This window comes from Carettochelys insculpta, chromosome 1 (genome assembly GCF_033958435.1).
Source record: "Carettochelys insculpta isolate YL-2023 chromosome 1, ASM3395843v1, whole genome shotgun sequence".
In the NCBI taxonomy this organism is placed as follows: Eukaryota; Metazoa; Chordata; order Testudines; family Carettochelyidae; genus Carettochelys; species Carettochelys insculpta.
The window spans coordinates 156,045,779-156,062,109 of NC_134137.1; the positions used below are offsets into that span (position 1 = coordinate 156,045,779).

The 16,331-nt window shown below is 40.5% G+C and overlaps 1 protein-coding gene across 2 annotated transcripts in view; it reads left to right on the plus strand.

Moving 5' to 3' along the window:
- The window catches only part of PTCHD1 (patched domain containing 1), a 66,507-nt gene that overhangs the window by 17,627 nt on the left and 32,549 nt on the right, over window positions 1-16,331 (plus strand). For both annotated transcript variants that reach the window (XM_074994255.1, XM_074994265.1), the window contains exon 2: window positions 5,521-6,181. In XM_074994255.1, the coding sequence (XP_074850356.1) occupies window positions 5,521-6,181 (661 nt within the window). The remainder of the gene's footprint in view (window positions 1-5,520; window positions 6,182-16,331) is intronic.

The following is a 16,331-nucleotide window of genomic DNA, read 5'->3' on the forward strand; positions in this document are numbered from 1 at the left end:
TTTGTAATCTCTCCATGAGGGAGAACTTGGCCTGCTCACCCTGGTTAACGTTCTATCCTTCCAATCCTCTGGAGTGATCTGTTGGTTCATTTCTTTTCCAAACCCAGCTTCACATTGTCAATATTGTTCTATAGTTTTACAAAAAGCTTCTCAAAGCAAGGAAACAAGACACATAACTGCAAGACAGACAAGTGCAATAGGTAAGAATCTTGTATCTTCTTACGCAAGAATTAGAAACAATTTAAACTAAATTTATTCCAGCAGTGGACTACATAAGATAATTACAAGATAATCACCTCTCTGGCAAAATTAGTAATGCATGGTATGCACAGTTTCTGCAAATATGATGAAATTCTGGCTACATTGGAAGCCACTAGAAGCCCTTTACTTCAAAGAGCCAAGCTTTCACCCATAGGCTGCGTCTACATTACCATCCCCTTTTGAAAGGGGAGTGCAAATGAGGCAAATGGGAAATGCAAATGAAGCACTGAATTACAAATCTTGCACTTCATTTGCATAACTGTATTTTTGAAAGAGTCTTTTGAAAGAAAGGCAACAGTGTAGATGGGGCTCTTTTGAAATAAAACCCTGTTTTTGAAAGCACCCTTCTTCCTAATTTTTTTCAGGAAGAAAGGTACTTTTGAACACAGGGTTTTATTTTGAAAGAACCCTGTTTACACTGCTGTTTTCTTTTGAAAGACCGTCTTTGGAAAATGTGATTGTGCAGTCAAGCATGAGATATGTGAATCGGTGCTTCATTTGCATTTCCGATTTGCCTCCTTTGCATTCCCCTTTCGAAAGGGGACTGTAGTGTGGACACAGCCACAGTGTTTAGACAGCTAATCCATCTCCACCAACAGCATCTGCAAGCTCCATTGTTATTGTGGGTACTTTCTCTCATTTTCTTTTTCAGTCACTGTTTTTCTTTTATGGAGAATGGGTGATTAATTTTGGTTCAGTCCAGTCTGTGTAAACTGAGAATCTCTAGCTACCTTGGGAGTCTGTGGCTGACAGAACATGCAATATAAAGAGGAAGTTTTTTGTTTTGTTTTGTTTTCCTCAGGAGGATGATCTCTGTCCTGCCAAGCAGTAGGTCAGGTTATAACTGATCATCATTTTAGAAAGATTAGAGACGTTCCTAATTCAATCCCTCATCAGTGGATGTATTTAATATTTAGTGACAAGGGCACCGGAGACTTTCCTAATGCCAAAGAATCATGAGAACCAAGATCTTTTGAGTTAGTGCTAAACCCTGGCACATTGCAAGCAAGTCACTGAGCTTTTGCATATGTCAGTTTTCCTGTCTTTGACCTCATGAGAACGCTTTGCACCTATAGAGGGCTTTTTTCATCAATAGATCTCAAAAACAATAAACGTGGTGAAGCAGGCATGAGCAGGCAGGTTTTACACACAGGCACATAGACTGGATCCTTTTTTTCTGAGAGGAACTGTCCTTGAATGAATGAGACTAGGATCTGTAACTTTGTTCTGTTCACAGCTCCGCCACGTGTCAAGGGACCCTCGTCACGTAAATCAGTTTTGGGCCTTGATTTACCCATCTAAAAACATCAGTAAAAATATTATTGGCCTCCTGCCAGGGGTATTGGGAGTCTTCACAAAACGGATTGGGAAGCATGCAAAATTAAGACCAGTCAGAAAGAAGGGTGGAAATTGAACTGGGGATATCCTGTCTCACAGCCCCATATTTACGTTCCTACACTTCAAGAAGCCAAGCAGTCCTTAGACCAGATTCCATGTTCCCTTGAAGCATTTTCACAGCAGTCTTGGTCATTCAGAGTAATTCAGGCACCGGTGGAGTGTAGCACTTTCAGCTATATCCCCAGATGAGCCAGAGCAGTGCTCTCTGAGAAGAAGGGAATGGCACCTTTCTACCCTTCTGATTTTGGCAAGTTCCAAAGGACAGTGCACCTCGTGTTACAAGGTAGGGTAGCTGCTGTACCAGCCAGTGATGTCGCTCTATCTGCCAGCATTGTCAGACATTCTGGCCATGTCTACACTAGCAAGTTCTTTCAAAATATTTTTTGAAAGACAAGGGCTCTTTTGAAAGAGCCCATGGAGTATCTATACACAAAAAGCATTCTTTCAAAAGTAAATCGAAAGAATGCAGTGCTCCTTTCAAAATCATTTGTCCTTTCCTGTTACAGGAAGAGCTTTCCCTTTCAAAAGCTTCTTTTGAAAGAGAACATGTAGACGGTCCGCAGTGCCCTTCTTTCAAAAGAACAGTCTTCATTTTTGATCCCCGGCCTGTTCTTTCAAAAGAGTGGGGACTGTGTGGATGCTGTCTTTTGAAAGAGCAGATCACTCTTTTGATCCACCTTTTTTGTGGACACACATTTTCAGAAGAAGCTCTTTCAGAAGATATCTTCTGGAAGAGCTTCTTTCAAAAGATCATGGTAGTATAGATGTAGCCTCTAACCCCACTCCCATCCGCTGTGTGAAGAGTGGCTAGTGTAAGGATGGCTTTTCATAAAATCCTGCCTCCCTAAGGCAGGTGTAGGGTGTCAGCCTTCCAGGATTGACCTGGAGTCTCCCAGGATCAGCGTTAATCTCCTAGTGATGGTTGAAATCAGTCCTGGAGATTTTTAATAGGATATTTTAAGAAAATGGCATTATGTCATATTGCGGAAAAATAGTTTCCCAGAATAGTTTCAGTCAGAGTTGGCAACCCAAGGCAAGTTTAAGTACTTTTTGCACCACTACAGCAGCACTAAGAGGACTTAACTGGTGCTGACGATCTGTCTCTGTAAGCTTATTAGCGGGGAACCATGTGCAAAATAAACAGTGTGGTTTGCAAAGACTCCTAACGCTGCCAAGTTAAAAACATTTTTTTCACCAGAATACAGAGTAGGCCTTCACTATAATTAAGGATTTTCCCCTGCCAAATTTCAACCCTTTAATTCCACCTGTTTAGGGTGAACACTGTTTCAAAAGCAGGCACAAGATTTATTTTTATTTTTCCCATGGGGACTCTCATTTTTCCCACTCTTTTCCTCTTTCAAAAATGGCAGCCTTTTTTGCTCAAATTGTCCAGAGCAATTCACTTATAGTCAAAACTTAATCATGGAAAATGTCATCCTAAAAATATGCTTCAGAAAGATAGAAACACCTCAGAAAGGGAGCTGGGAGACAGCTATAATGATAACAGGCCCCAGCCAGCAGCCCCTAAAAGATTTAGCCAGCTAATATCTCTTTCTTAGAGGCTCGAACTTCAGCCTTCCTCATCATCTCAACTCTATACTATAGTTTGAGTGGGTAGGATTACAATTTAGTTAATGGTAGGAGCTTGGTTCTGCTAACCTGACAATCCTGGCTCTTGGGGCATGCAGCTATGGTCTTTCCTTTGTCTTGAGAGAGGGTTAACCCTCCCCTCCATCAGTCAATGGTGTCTGTAACATCACACCCTAATTGCACATTGAAATGATCTGTCATGGGGTGCATCTACACTTGCATTTCCTCTTTCAAAAGAGGTAAGTCAAAATGCAGATGAGACATAATTGTGCATATTTGACATGTCATTTGCATACTCTAATTTCAAAAGAGCTTCTTTTGAAAGAAGAAAGCCAGTTTAGACGCTGCTCTTTCGAAAGTAAACCCATCTTCGAAAGAATCTTTCTTCCCATTAAATAAAAGGAAGAAGGATTCTTTCGAAGATGGGTTTACTTTCGAAAGAGCAGCGTCTACACTGGCTTTCTTCTTTCAAAAGAAGCTCTTTTGAAATTAGAGTGTGCAAATGAGGTGTCAAATATGCAAATTTATGCCTCATTTGCATACCTCTTTCAGAAGTGGAATGCAAGTGTTGACGCACCCATGTTGTTCTGTTGTACTGCATTTCTGATAGTTATCTGATGAAGTGGTAATTTAGCAATCCTGATTACTACTAAATTGCCATAATGTGGTTGATCTGTAACTGTCCCTTATTATCCACTTGGAAATGAAGCATTCCAGCTTCTCGGAATGATCCTGTGTTTTGTTTTTGGAGAGGGTAATCAGCAGATGCACCTAGCATGTATAGAAGTCGAAACATAAGGGCTACATCTATGCTGCTTTACACTTTTGGAACCCTATTTTGTTCCAGGAAGAAGGGTTCTTTCAAAAACAGGGTTTGTTTTCAAAGGAACCCCATCTATAGGGCTTTATGCTTTCAGAAAAGCCTCTTCTGGAAATGTGATCTTGCACTTAATTTGCATATTCTCACACAATTTGTAAATCAGCACTTCATTTGCATTTTGAGCTCCCTAATTTGCATTCCACTTCTGAAAGCTGAAGGCAGTGTAGACAGCCAAAGAGCTGTAAGGGTGTGTCTGTGCAGCAGCCTTATTTCAAAATAAGCTATTCCAGAATAGCTATTTTGAAATAGCTTTATTTAGAAATAATGCAGCTGCACACACAAATGCATTTTGAAATAGCACTTAGGTATTTTGAAATACAGCATCTATACACATGGAGCTTATTTTGCAATAGAGCCATTGGACTCACAATACCTTATTTTGAAATAGGCTCCATTCCCTGTCTTAACAGCATCTATTTTCAAAGAGCAATTTCAAAATAGGCGCTATTCCTCCTAGGCCGTGTCTGCACTAGCCCCAAACTTCGAAATGGCCATGCAAATGGCCATTTTGAAGTTTACTAATGAAGCACTGAAATATATATTCAGCGCTTCATTAGCATGCAGGCGTCCGCGACACTTCGAAATTGACGCGCCTCACCGCTGCACGGCTCGTCCCAACGGGACTCCTTTTCAAAAGGACCCCACCTACTTCGAAGTCCCCTTATTCCTATGAGCAGATGGGAATAAGGGCACTTCGAAGTAGGTGAGGTCCTTTCGAAAAGGAGCCCCGTCGGGGCGAGGCGCATCAATTTCGAAGTCCCCTTATTCCTATGAGCAGATGGGAATAAGGGGACTTTGAAGTAGGCGGGGTCCTTTCAAAAAGGAGCCCCGTCGGGATGAGCCACGCGGTGGCGAGGCACATCAATTTCGAAGTGTCGTGGCCGCCCGCATGCTAATGAAGTGCTGAATATGTATTTCAGCGCTTCATTAGTAAACTTCGAAATGGCCATTTGCATGGCCATTTCGAAGTTTGGGGCTAGTGTAGACACAGTCCTAGAGTGAGGTTTACCTGTTTTGATCTAAACTAATCACTATTTTGAAATAGCAGTTGCGTTGTGGTTTAGCCAGCTAATAAGTCCTTCTTAGAGGCTCTAACTTCAGCTCTCTTCATCATCTTAACTCTATACTATAGTTTGGGTGGTTATTTTGAAATAATGGTTTTTATTTCAAAGTAACTTTGCTGTGTAGACCTAAAGGACTTGGGGCAGGAGGACATCAGTACTTTTAATGCATGTTTTGCATTTATTTGTCCTTATTAATGTTGTAGCAGTCAGATTTTTTGCCTACATTAAATAGGAAATGGAATGAGATGAAAAAGCTGCTGTAGTTCTTCCTGCTATGATGCACGATTAACTGATGAATAATGTGTGTGATTTTTCTCCCCCTTACAGTTGCACTCAGCTGTGACCAGGATCCAAGTCCAACGACCTGGTTTCAATTATACATTTGCCCATATATGTATCCTGAATAATGACAAGACTTGCATAGTGGACGACATAGTGCATGTACTGGAGGAGCTAAAGTCAGCTCGATCTTCTAATCGAACTAATTTTGCTATTACATATCCAATCACTCACTTAAAGGATGGCAGGGAAGTGTATAATGGGCACCAGCTTGGTGGGGTTACCGTGCATAGTAAGGATCGAGTGAAGTCTGCGGAAGCCATCCAGATCACCTACTATTTGCAAGCAATTAACTCTCTGAATGACATGGTAGCAGAAAAGTGGGAATCCATCTTTTGTGACACTGTCGAACTTTTCCAGAAATCCAACAGGAAAGTCAAAATGTATCCCTTCACTTCGTCATCACTGAGGGAAGACTTTCAGAAGACGAGCAGGGTGTCAGAACGCTACCTGACCACAAGCCTGGTCCTTGTGGTCACTTTGGCTGTACTCTGCTGTTCCATGCAGGATTGTGTCCGCAGCAAACCCTGGCTTGGCCTTTTAGGATTGTTAACTGTGAGCTTAGCCACGCTGACTGCAGCTGGAATCATCAATCTGACTGGTGGGAAATACAATTCCACCTTCCTGGGAATTCCCTTCATCATGTTAGGTAATTTATTTCATTCTATTTTTTGTGCGGGTTTCTACTTCTTTGACATATTTCATGTCCAGCAAAAAAAGAAGCCAAGTATCACTGCATGAATCCTAGTATCCCATTCAGTGTGAACTGCAGGTACTCATTCTCATCATGAATTCAGCTTGCATTTGTAATAATAATGCTTATGGACCTTTTTTAAAAAAAAAAACTTAACAGGGACTCCCTTTTTCCATATTACCATTTGGCATGACATTGTGGTCATGTGGCAGAATGTGCTAGTAAAGTGTGTTATGCACGAGAAAGAAACCAACATCAGCTTCACTTAATCTGTTTATGGGTTTTGGTACTCAGCTTTACAAGAAAACATTTGCACAGATCACGTCTGTGAAAGTAAAAATATCAGCCATTTTGGTAAATAAAAGGGACATTTTTAATTTACAGAACAATAACTGTACTCCCTTTGAGTACACGCTGCTGTGTTGCCATGGGCTTACATTTTAATCAGTCTATCTCAGAAATAAATGCAGTCGTAGGCAGTTTTTGTGGCATTTCACTTGAAAAGTGAATTTGCCCAGGCAGTTAAAGTATCACTATGCACTGCTAAGTAGCAGAGCTCTTTCTCCTGCTGACCAGACCAGTTCACACCATTCAGCATTAAGCCCTATGAAAAATTAAAGTAGTGACAGATGATGATGGTGGTTGGGGGTGATTCCTGTCTGTCTCTTTTGTACCTCACGTCACGCACCACAATTTTTAGGCCATCGACAACAAGAGATTCAGATTGTACCTGATCTGAAATTAGTGGAAAGACTGATACTGACTTCAAGGGCATTTGCATGAGGCTCATTTGAGGATATCTGGCATTAAATTGGAACAGGCAGAGGACTTCACTAGTGGACATAAAAAGCTGGCTGGAAGCTCATTCTGTTTGCTTTTGTGTTTAGTTCATGAATGGCAGGGAAAAACTTTGTACTCTGCAGGTGTCTGATACGTCCTTGTTCGCAACATTATTCATTTGTGAAGAATACCGCCTGCATTGATTTGATAACAGCTTTCCCAGCTGAAAATCAGTGTGCAGTACTACAAATTTTCAGCATAAGTAGATCTCCAATTACTAAGTCACATCAGGTAGTGATGTAACATGTTTCAGTAGGATTCTTTTATATTCAAAACTAGGCCCACTATGATGTGCATGTAATATACTTGTGGTCCTGACATGTTTAATTAGAAGGATGGTGCATTTTATAAAGGAGCCATTTAGGTACAGAATATACTTAGTGAAGAGTAAGTAGACAGAAAGCAGACCCCTATGTGTCACATCAGAGGTAGCATTAATTCTGATTTTCAAAGCATAAAATTAAAATAAAATGCAACATGATAAAAGTGAAATATTTGAATCACAGGGAAGCTAGCCATCTGCCCTATTATCTTATATTTGATTTTATAGAACGGAAAAATGCCTTTCTCAAACTAAAGAGATTATGCAAAATATGCTGGTTTTGTGTATGTTTATAAAGAGAATGTTCACTGCAGAAATTAAATCTAAAAGTCCATCCATAGAAATGAAAGTATTTTTGCATGGAGTGACTTTGAAATATGATATATTAGCTAGATTAAGGAATCAAATCTCCTGCTGGCAGAGGACAACCTTTCAAATCCTTATTTCATTGGTAATGTAATGCTGTGATCTGTGCTTCTTTTGGGGGTAGGGGTCATAGTTAACTTAGTTAAGTTTGTATGCAATATTTCTGTAAGCAGGTTGGTCTCTGGATATTTGAAAAACATAGGTCGATAAGGTAATGTAGCTTTAGTCCGGAACTCCTCTTATTGCCAAGCACTGTAAACTAATGCTATTTTTGAGTTCAAGTGTATTACTACTTTTTAGGTGTGAGTTTCTAGCAGGAATTAAACTCCTCTAAATAACTGTCAGAACCTAATAGTCCATTTCATTTGAATCCTCTATAAGCTTTGCATGGATTAGTATAAACTCCAAAAATTGAGACATGGACATGAAAGACAGATGTACAGCAGGGACTAAAGAATTTTTAATGAAAACTGGTTTAGTCAAATGGATGCACAATTTTTTTTTCTTCTGACAGCAAAATGAAATAGGATAGATTCTACACAGATTTCAACAAATATTTCCCATGTCTACATTTGAAGATATTCTCCATTTAAATAACTAAGGGCTAGAAATACAATGCAACATTTGATTGTAGTCAATGGAGATACTCTCATTTAACTTCCATGAAGAGTAGATCAGACCCAGGATTAACGTGACCTTCAGAGGACATGAGATTTGTGGTCTGTGGTTTAGTGTGGTAGTTTTTTCTTAACTGACCATGGGCTCCCAGAACAACACAGTGGCCAAAAGAGCTAATACAATCCTGGGACGCATATAAAGGGCAGTCTCAAGTAGGCGCAGAGAGGTTATTTTACCTCTGCACTTGGCATTGGTGTAATACTGTGTCTAGTTCTGGTGCCCACAATTCAAGAAGGATTTTGTGAAATTAGAGAGGGTTTCAGAGGACCATGAGAATGAGTTAAAGGATTAGAAAACATGCCTTATTGTGATAGACTCAAAGGGCTCAATCAGTTTAGTTTGACAAAGAAAAAAGGTGAAGGGATGGCTTGATTAGAGTCTGTAAGTATCTACATGAAGAACAAATATTTAATAATGGGATCTTCAGTCTAGCAGAAAAGTGTGTAATACAATCCAATCCCTGGGAATTGAAGGTAGAAAAATTCTGGCAGTGAATAAGGTGTAATATTTAACAGTGGGGGAATTAACCAGTGGAACAGTTTACCAACGATTACAGGGGATTCCCTATCAGTGATGGTTTTTTAATCAAGTTTGGATGTTTTTTCTAAAAGATGATATACTCCAAGAATTGTTTTGGGAAGTTCCGTGGCCTGTGATAAACCAGACAAGATTGTCACATTAGTCCTTTGTGGCCCTGGAATCTATGAATCCATGATCTCATGATTGCAAGCAAAGGGCTGACAGAAAAGAAAAAAAAAAAAACTAACTTGTGAAATAAACCATGGTCTTATGCAGGCACCACTATGCCACAATTATGATCAACTATGACTGGTCAAAAAAAAATTTCTAGAGTAAATTAATCATATAATTTGACTATATGTGTTCTTTTATTCACTGAATGTTTTTAGGTGATTTGTCCAGTGATACAGATTGACTGATAATGCAGGCAATATATTTGCAAAACAAAGTGTTCAATTAACTATGTACTATTTTTAATAGGGTATTGGCATATCCTTCTCTTACTTATTTAACCTCATGTCATCCTCAATCCTCTCCAATAGTGAACATCCTGTAGGCCAGAAAGCACAGCTCTGTTTGGCTGTGTCTAGACTAGCCCCCAGCTTCAAAGGGGGCATGGTAATTAGAGTGTCAGGAGATTACTAATGAAGTGCTGCAGTGCATATGCAGCACTTCATGAGGCTAAATCTCCCCTGTGGCAACTTCGAAGTGTGAAACTTTGAAGTGCCAGCTTGGGTGTAGCTGCAGGTCAGCCGGGGGTACTTGGAAATGCCCACGCTTCTGCAAAGTCCCTTTACTCCTTCAAATACCCGCGGCTAGCCTGCAGCTACATGCAAGCCAGCACTTCGAAATTTAACGCTTTGAAGTTGCTGGAGCACTTCATAAGTAATCTCCCAAAACCCTAATTACTATGCCCCGTTCGAAGTTGGGGACTAGTCTACACATAGCCTTTCTGTGTTTATTGAATCCTTTGCCTCATTACATCTTGATTGTGTTGATGGTTTTTATGTTGAGGACAGGCATATTGACCACCATGAAGATTCATCAATTGCTTATTAAAACAAAGAAGAAACCAAATAAAGTCATTGAAACCAACAGGCTTCTGAGATATACTATTTGGCGAGCTTCAGCACTAGTTAAAAATACAGCAGGAGCCTCTCCATGTGGTCTCAAAAGGGCAGGCTCTATTCTCACTATGTTAGAATGATATTTTAGGGCTAGGAAGAGCTGCACAGATTGGAATCTTACAATATGCCCACGCTTGCTGGTCGATCAGCACTGGAGCAATCAATGCAGCAAGTGTTTGATTTACTGGGTCTGGTGAAGACATGCTAAATAGATAGGTGAGCAAATTTCCTTTCAATTTGTGTACTGTGCCTCCCCAAGAAGCGGTAGGAAAATTGACAGGAGAGGCTCTCCCTTGACCAAGTGTAGCCACCACTGTAAATGGATCTAACAGGGTTGATTTCAGTTATATTATTTATGTAACTGAAGTTGCATAGGCTAGATTGCTTTACTGCACTGGTGTAAGCCAGACCTTACATGCCACAGATGAGGTGCTGTCACAGCCACTGAGCTGAACATGAGAATTTTTGCAACAATATTTATTTTCACTGTGAACATTTTGTGAAGTAAACCTGGGAGATTGTGCATAGATTTTTGTTAAAGGTGTTACTTGGAAAAAAAAGATTTTTTTGTTTTTGTTTTTGTTTTTGTTTTTTAAAAAATCCAGTACCTACATTCTGCTCTGTTATGTCTGGGAAATCCCAGCAGCTTCCATGGCTTGTCTGAATAAAAGTGGGAGTTGAATATGGCTGAATGATTTAAACATTAAGTTCATCACACTTAAGTGTATGCATAGATGCTTTGCTAAACAGGAATACAATTACTTCAGTGCTTGAAGTTTGATACTTGCATAATACTTTGCTGACTAAGGGCCTATGCACTTTTAACCTCCCATATATAATGACAAAACAAATTCTTTGTAATTATATTAAACAACTTTTATATTGGTGGGCATGACCTGCAAAGCAGTGATCCAGATTTTGATTTACCATAGCCTCCCTGACCAAAGTTTCAGGATGTTTGTTATCTGGGCTCAGGCCAAAGTGCTGTCTCAAATACAGTGCCATGGATCACTGTTAAGTGTCATTTACTAATGTCTGATCCTTAAAACTATTTCTGATTTATCAAAAGCACTGTGTGTTATGTATCAAACTATTTTAAAAATATGCAGTGTTCATGAGACAGTCAACATATTATATCAGATACATTGATCTTAGAGAAATGAAATGAAATTTTAAATCTTGGCCTTTCTATTTCAAAAAGACAGACTGTTATACTTTTGGAAAATCTGTGTAGTTTGTTCAGGAAGTTTCACCTCTTTCAAATGGCTGAGTTCACTGACAGAAGCATTTGTGGGATTTCAGACACTGCCAAATATGGAGAAAGATGCAGTAAATGTTCCACTGGCTTATATTTAGCTTCTGATTTTAAAGTGCAATAACACATTAACATAGACATGGCAAAAACAGTTCATTAGATGAAAGATTGGGCCATTCTTACAGCTGTCCGTAAAGTGGGCAAACATTTTCCTAAGTTTGATTAAAATACAGATAAGTGATGTGTCAACACTCATAGTCATCTACAAGGCTCTTTCCTTTGTCAAAACATTCTTTGCAGGCTCAGCAGGTTGTGCAGTCTCTACTAAGGCAACAGCTACGTTCATAATGTGCAAATTTTTCAAACTTCCTTATGCTCAGAGGAGAAGATAGTCAGCTCAAGACCTAGAACATGTGAGGTTTTTTTTTTTTGTTTGTTTTTTAGTAGAGTGGCCAGACAGGTCCCATAAAACAAAAGGTCAGATCAGAGACCCTTCTCTTGAGTAGCAGGCAGGTGGAGTTTTGTCTAGGGGAGAGGGAGCTGGAAAACTTGTGGGCTCATTAATATCTGGAAGAATCATCTACAGATGAGACACAGGCCTATCTGAAGTCAAGAGTAGGAAATTGGAGAATTATGTTGGTGGCCAGGTTGACTTGAGCATTGTGAGGAGAAGGGATATCTGGGGTGAGAAAAATGGGGTAGGAATTGGCTATGTTTGAAGAGGAGAGGGACAAGGACAGAACATGAAAGTGCAAGATGGACATAAAAAGACTTCTAAAGAAGCTCAAGTCCCCGTATAACTAAATGAAACCAGAGAGGGTATGGAGTGGCCCCCCGAAAAAAGGTGAAGAGCAGTGGAAGTTCAAGTGGCCCTTCCAAGCACAGTTTGAAATACCAAGTGTGATTTCCTGCGCGTCAGAAGATTTTAGACCAAGATTTGAATTAACAAGTAGTCACCTGACATCTCTCTGGGTCTCTGATGTAAACTTTGAGTGGTGAGCTGCCTTGTATGAAAATGTAACCATGCTCAAAAATCCCAAGCTCTAAAACCACTCGTCATATTCTCCCATCAGATACAAAATATGTATATTATTTTAAGGCACCATGTCAACATTAGTTTTACGTACAAAAACATTAGTGTCCCATACCAAGTTCTCAGACAGCTTTCCCAAATACCCTTCATCCACATTTAAAGGTACAGTATGCACAAATGTTTGACTTCATTGAGTATTTTGCCACCAATTTTTGTCATAAATTAATAAAAATGAGAAACTTATTATGTCTCCCTTGTATTTATTCTTTTTACTCAGTTTTCTTTCCTTTTTCTCTTGGCCTGTCTCTTTTCCTTCTCTGTTATCCTAAAGAGACCTTTCTCTCCCCTCTAACTACGTCTCTCCACAAGTTTGTCCTCTTGCCTTTTGTCCTACCCCTTCCATCTCATTCATTCCTGTTCTCACTTTCCCACAGTCTTTACTTCACCATCCTTTTACCCTTTGAGATTTGCTTTCCCTGGCTTCCCCTCCACTTTGTGTTCTGTCCCATGTTCTGTCTTTCAGATCCCACTTCAACCCTATGTTCTGATTTCTCTCCCTATGCTTCCCTCATCGTTTTTAATTCTTTCCCTGCCTTTGCTCAGGCTCACATCTTTTTTCTTGTCTTCCATTTCTTTCTCATTCTTCACCAGCTCAGCCTTCTGCCCCAAGCCCACTTCAACAAAGCCCAGCATAAGTAGTGCATCCTCTTCCCCCTAAACTGCTCCAGTTGGTATTCTGCCCACAATCCATACCCTTTCCATTCATCTCTCCAGTGAATGCTCTGGCCCTGAATAGTTCTTTGCCCTGATCTATCTTCTGCCTCCACTACATCTCTGAATACAATCTCTGCCTCCTCAGGCCCCCTAATCAGTTCTGTATCCTGTCCTCCCAGTTAGCCTCATTGCATCTACTGCCCACAAAAGTCCATTCTGTTCTTCATCAGTCCATCCTCCAAACCCCTCAGTCCCTCCTCTGCCCTCCCAATCCAATCTGAGCCAACTGGATTCCACCCCCAACTGATTTTCCACTTCTCTTATCTCCCTGCTCCCTAAGTAATTGATTCCCTACCAGCCCCAATCATATTCCTCTAATTAAAATCCATCCTTTCCCACCTCAATAGCTTTAACAAAGCTGCTGACCTCCAATCCATCTTCCACAATCCCTCCCATATCAGTCTAAAAGGAACGTTTCTAGTCATCAGATGACCATAAATCACACATGCACAGAGAGAGAGAGAGAGAGACATGTCATTCAATCTTTGTTATTCCCATAGCTCTCCAAACAAATTCAACCTCTACCCCAACTGGCAGTTGATCACCCGTCTTCCCCAATCAACTGCTGCTCTCCTTCCCTCCATTCTGCCTACCAGCTGATCATCTGCCCCCATCCATTGAGAAAAGCAAATGCACAGGAGTTACATTCTTTTCAAATGTATTAGTATTTAAAATAAAGATATTCCCTGCATGTTTTATGCTGTGTTCTCCCAGCGCTTTTCAAGTATGAAGAAAACATAAAGCTGACAAATGTTGGAAAGATCCACAGAAAATATTAATACAGGAAGAGCTGTGTTTTCCCCTAGAAAAAGGTCAGGAAGTAAGAATAAATCCCAGAGACATAAGAATACATATCAATGTGCTGAGTTAACATAGGTAAAGGCATCAAACTAAAAATACAACCTTTGAGACAAAACAAAACATTTTTAGAATCTACCTGTTTTTGATCACTTCATGTTCTTCCCGTGTTTCATGCAAAAATTATCCATACCCATGAAAACAATTAATCAAAGTTGGGCATGAAACTTTTGTTTTAAAAATAACTTTCTTGAACCTGAACATTTGAGACAGTTTTGTGGTGCACTTTGGATTTTGAAGGGGGCTCGTTCCTAGGCAAAAAGTACAGTTATGTGGTACATATTCATATTGGATGATTGGCTGAGCCTGTCTCGTGTGCTCAAGAGGGTCAGCAGAAACCAGTTTGACTCATTTTCTCAGGTCTCTGTCATTTGTGTCATAACAGGATTCTGGAGGACAGGGGATATGTCTCTGAAGTACCAGAGAGTGGAGCAGGCCCATCTCTGCCAACCCAACCTAGCTCAAGGATGAAGTGTATGACAAAGTCTCAAAAGGAGAGGCATACAAAATTATTTATGTAAAAAAGGTAATTAGTGTGAGGTTCCTTCCTTTAGTGTAAATAATTCTCAAAATAAAATGAGTTTCATGGTCCTTGTAATAGCGTTCAAAAATAAAATGAAACACTTCATATGTGTAGAATACACCATGTTTTGGACCTATAATGAGTGACATTTCTCAAAATAGAGACAGCTGTGGTGTATGTGTTGGCCATCCATCTTCTGACAATTGGACCTCTTCCATGAAGAGGACACATGAGGTCCTGTACTGGGAAGGGCAAAGGAAGAGAGTCTGAGTAGGTCTGTTTGAGGGAAAGGTGATTGTTTAGGAACAGAGGTCCCTGGCAAGTTTGGGCGGTTGCCCCTAATTTGGACATTTCAGCTAAATATCCAACTTGATCTCTACATCTGAGGTTTTCCCATCACTATATTTACTCTCTCCTAGTCTAATTAAGTTTTTCGATGTTAAAGGCAGTTTACTCTATGGTTTTCTGTGTTAACCTGTTCTATTTATGATTGTAGAAGCGGAGCAGAAAGTATTTAAAGGGCTAAATTAAGCACAGTATTCAGTTATTTTAGTTTCAGTGTTATGAAGGAGATGGGAAAATTGGAAGAGTTTAATCTAATTCATGGTCCAGTAAATCGTGGATCCAGAAAGAAAAAATACTATTCAGAGCCAAGGATATTTCAGCTTCTGAATTCAGAGCCATAAACCAATGCCTAAGATTTTCCCAAACTAAAATACCCCCTTCCTCATTTCAGCCTTGGGTGTTCCTGTGTACCGTACCCAAATAGTGGTATTTAGCTGTTCTGTTACACAAAAATTACTTTTACACAGGTTGGTGTGGCCTTAGTTTTCTTTTTGATTGCTTTCAAAACAAGAAAGCAGTCAAGTAGCACTTTAAAGACTAACAGAATAATTTATTAGGCTAATACCTGAAGAAGTGGGTCTGTCCCACGAAAGCTCACCTAATAAATTATTTTGCTGGGCTTTAAAGTGCTACTTGACTGCCCTTTTGTTTTGATAATATATAGACGAGCACAGCTTTCTCTCTGTTACTTTTTGATTGTTGTTACCATAGCTGCAGAAAGTAGAGTTGTGGGGGGTGCTGCAGCATCCCATGTTTTCTACTTGGCTTACTTGTGCCCAGGGGCCAGCCCTGGTTTCCAGCTTCCATGTGGCCCTTCTGGGATCCTGCTGGCTTCAGCACACCCCCACCCACCATGCTCCCACTGCCCACTGTCCCTAGGGTCCAGGCCACTGGCTGCATTGCCACCTGAGGTCCTGCCTCTGGCCCAGGGCTCCACAGCTACCTCTAACTGTGAGTAGGCTGCCTACTTAACCAAATGGACAGGATGCCATTTGCTTCCATGGCTTCTGGTCTAGGGCAGCTGCCATCCCCCATGTAATCACACCCTGGGGTGATGAGGGGTGCAAAGAGGTTGGGGGGGCACAGTTCAGCACCCCACCCTATAAATAGTTCCAGTGGCTGTTGCATCCATTTCATATAAGGTCTGTAAGAAAACTCCTTTTATTCTCTATGAAGAATGTAAGCGCACTGTATTGTCTGCTGCTTTTGCCTAATATAGTAAACCCTCAGTTTAACAGACTAACGGGGGGGGGGGGGAAGGGGTGTCCAGTAATGCCAAAAGTCCTTTATATCCAAATTGTTCTTCTGTATGATGATGCACTGACCTTCCCAGCCCATCACTCACCCCGTCCTCTGCCCTCTCCTCTTCCCCTCACACCTCCTCTTCCCTCTCCCAATTACCAGGAGAGGAGTTGAATGCCGGCCTGGCTCCTTCCACCTCCTGCAGCTCTCGGCACTACAGCTC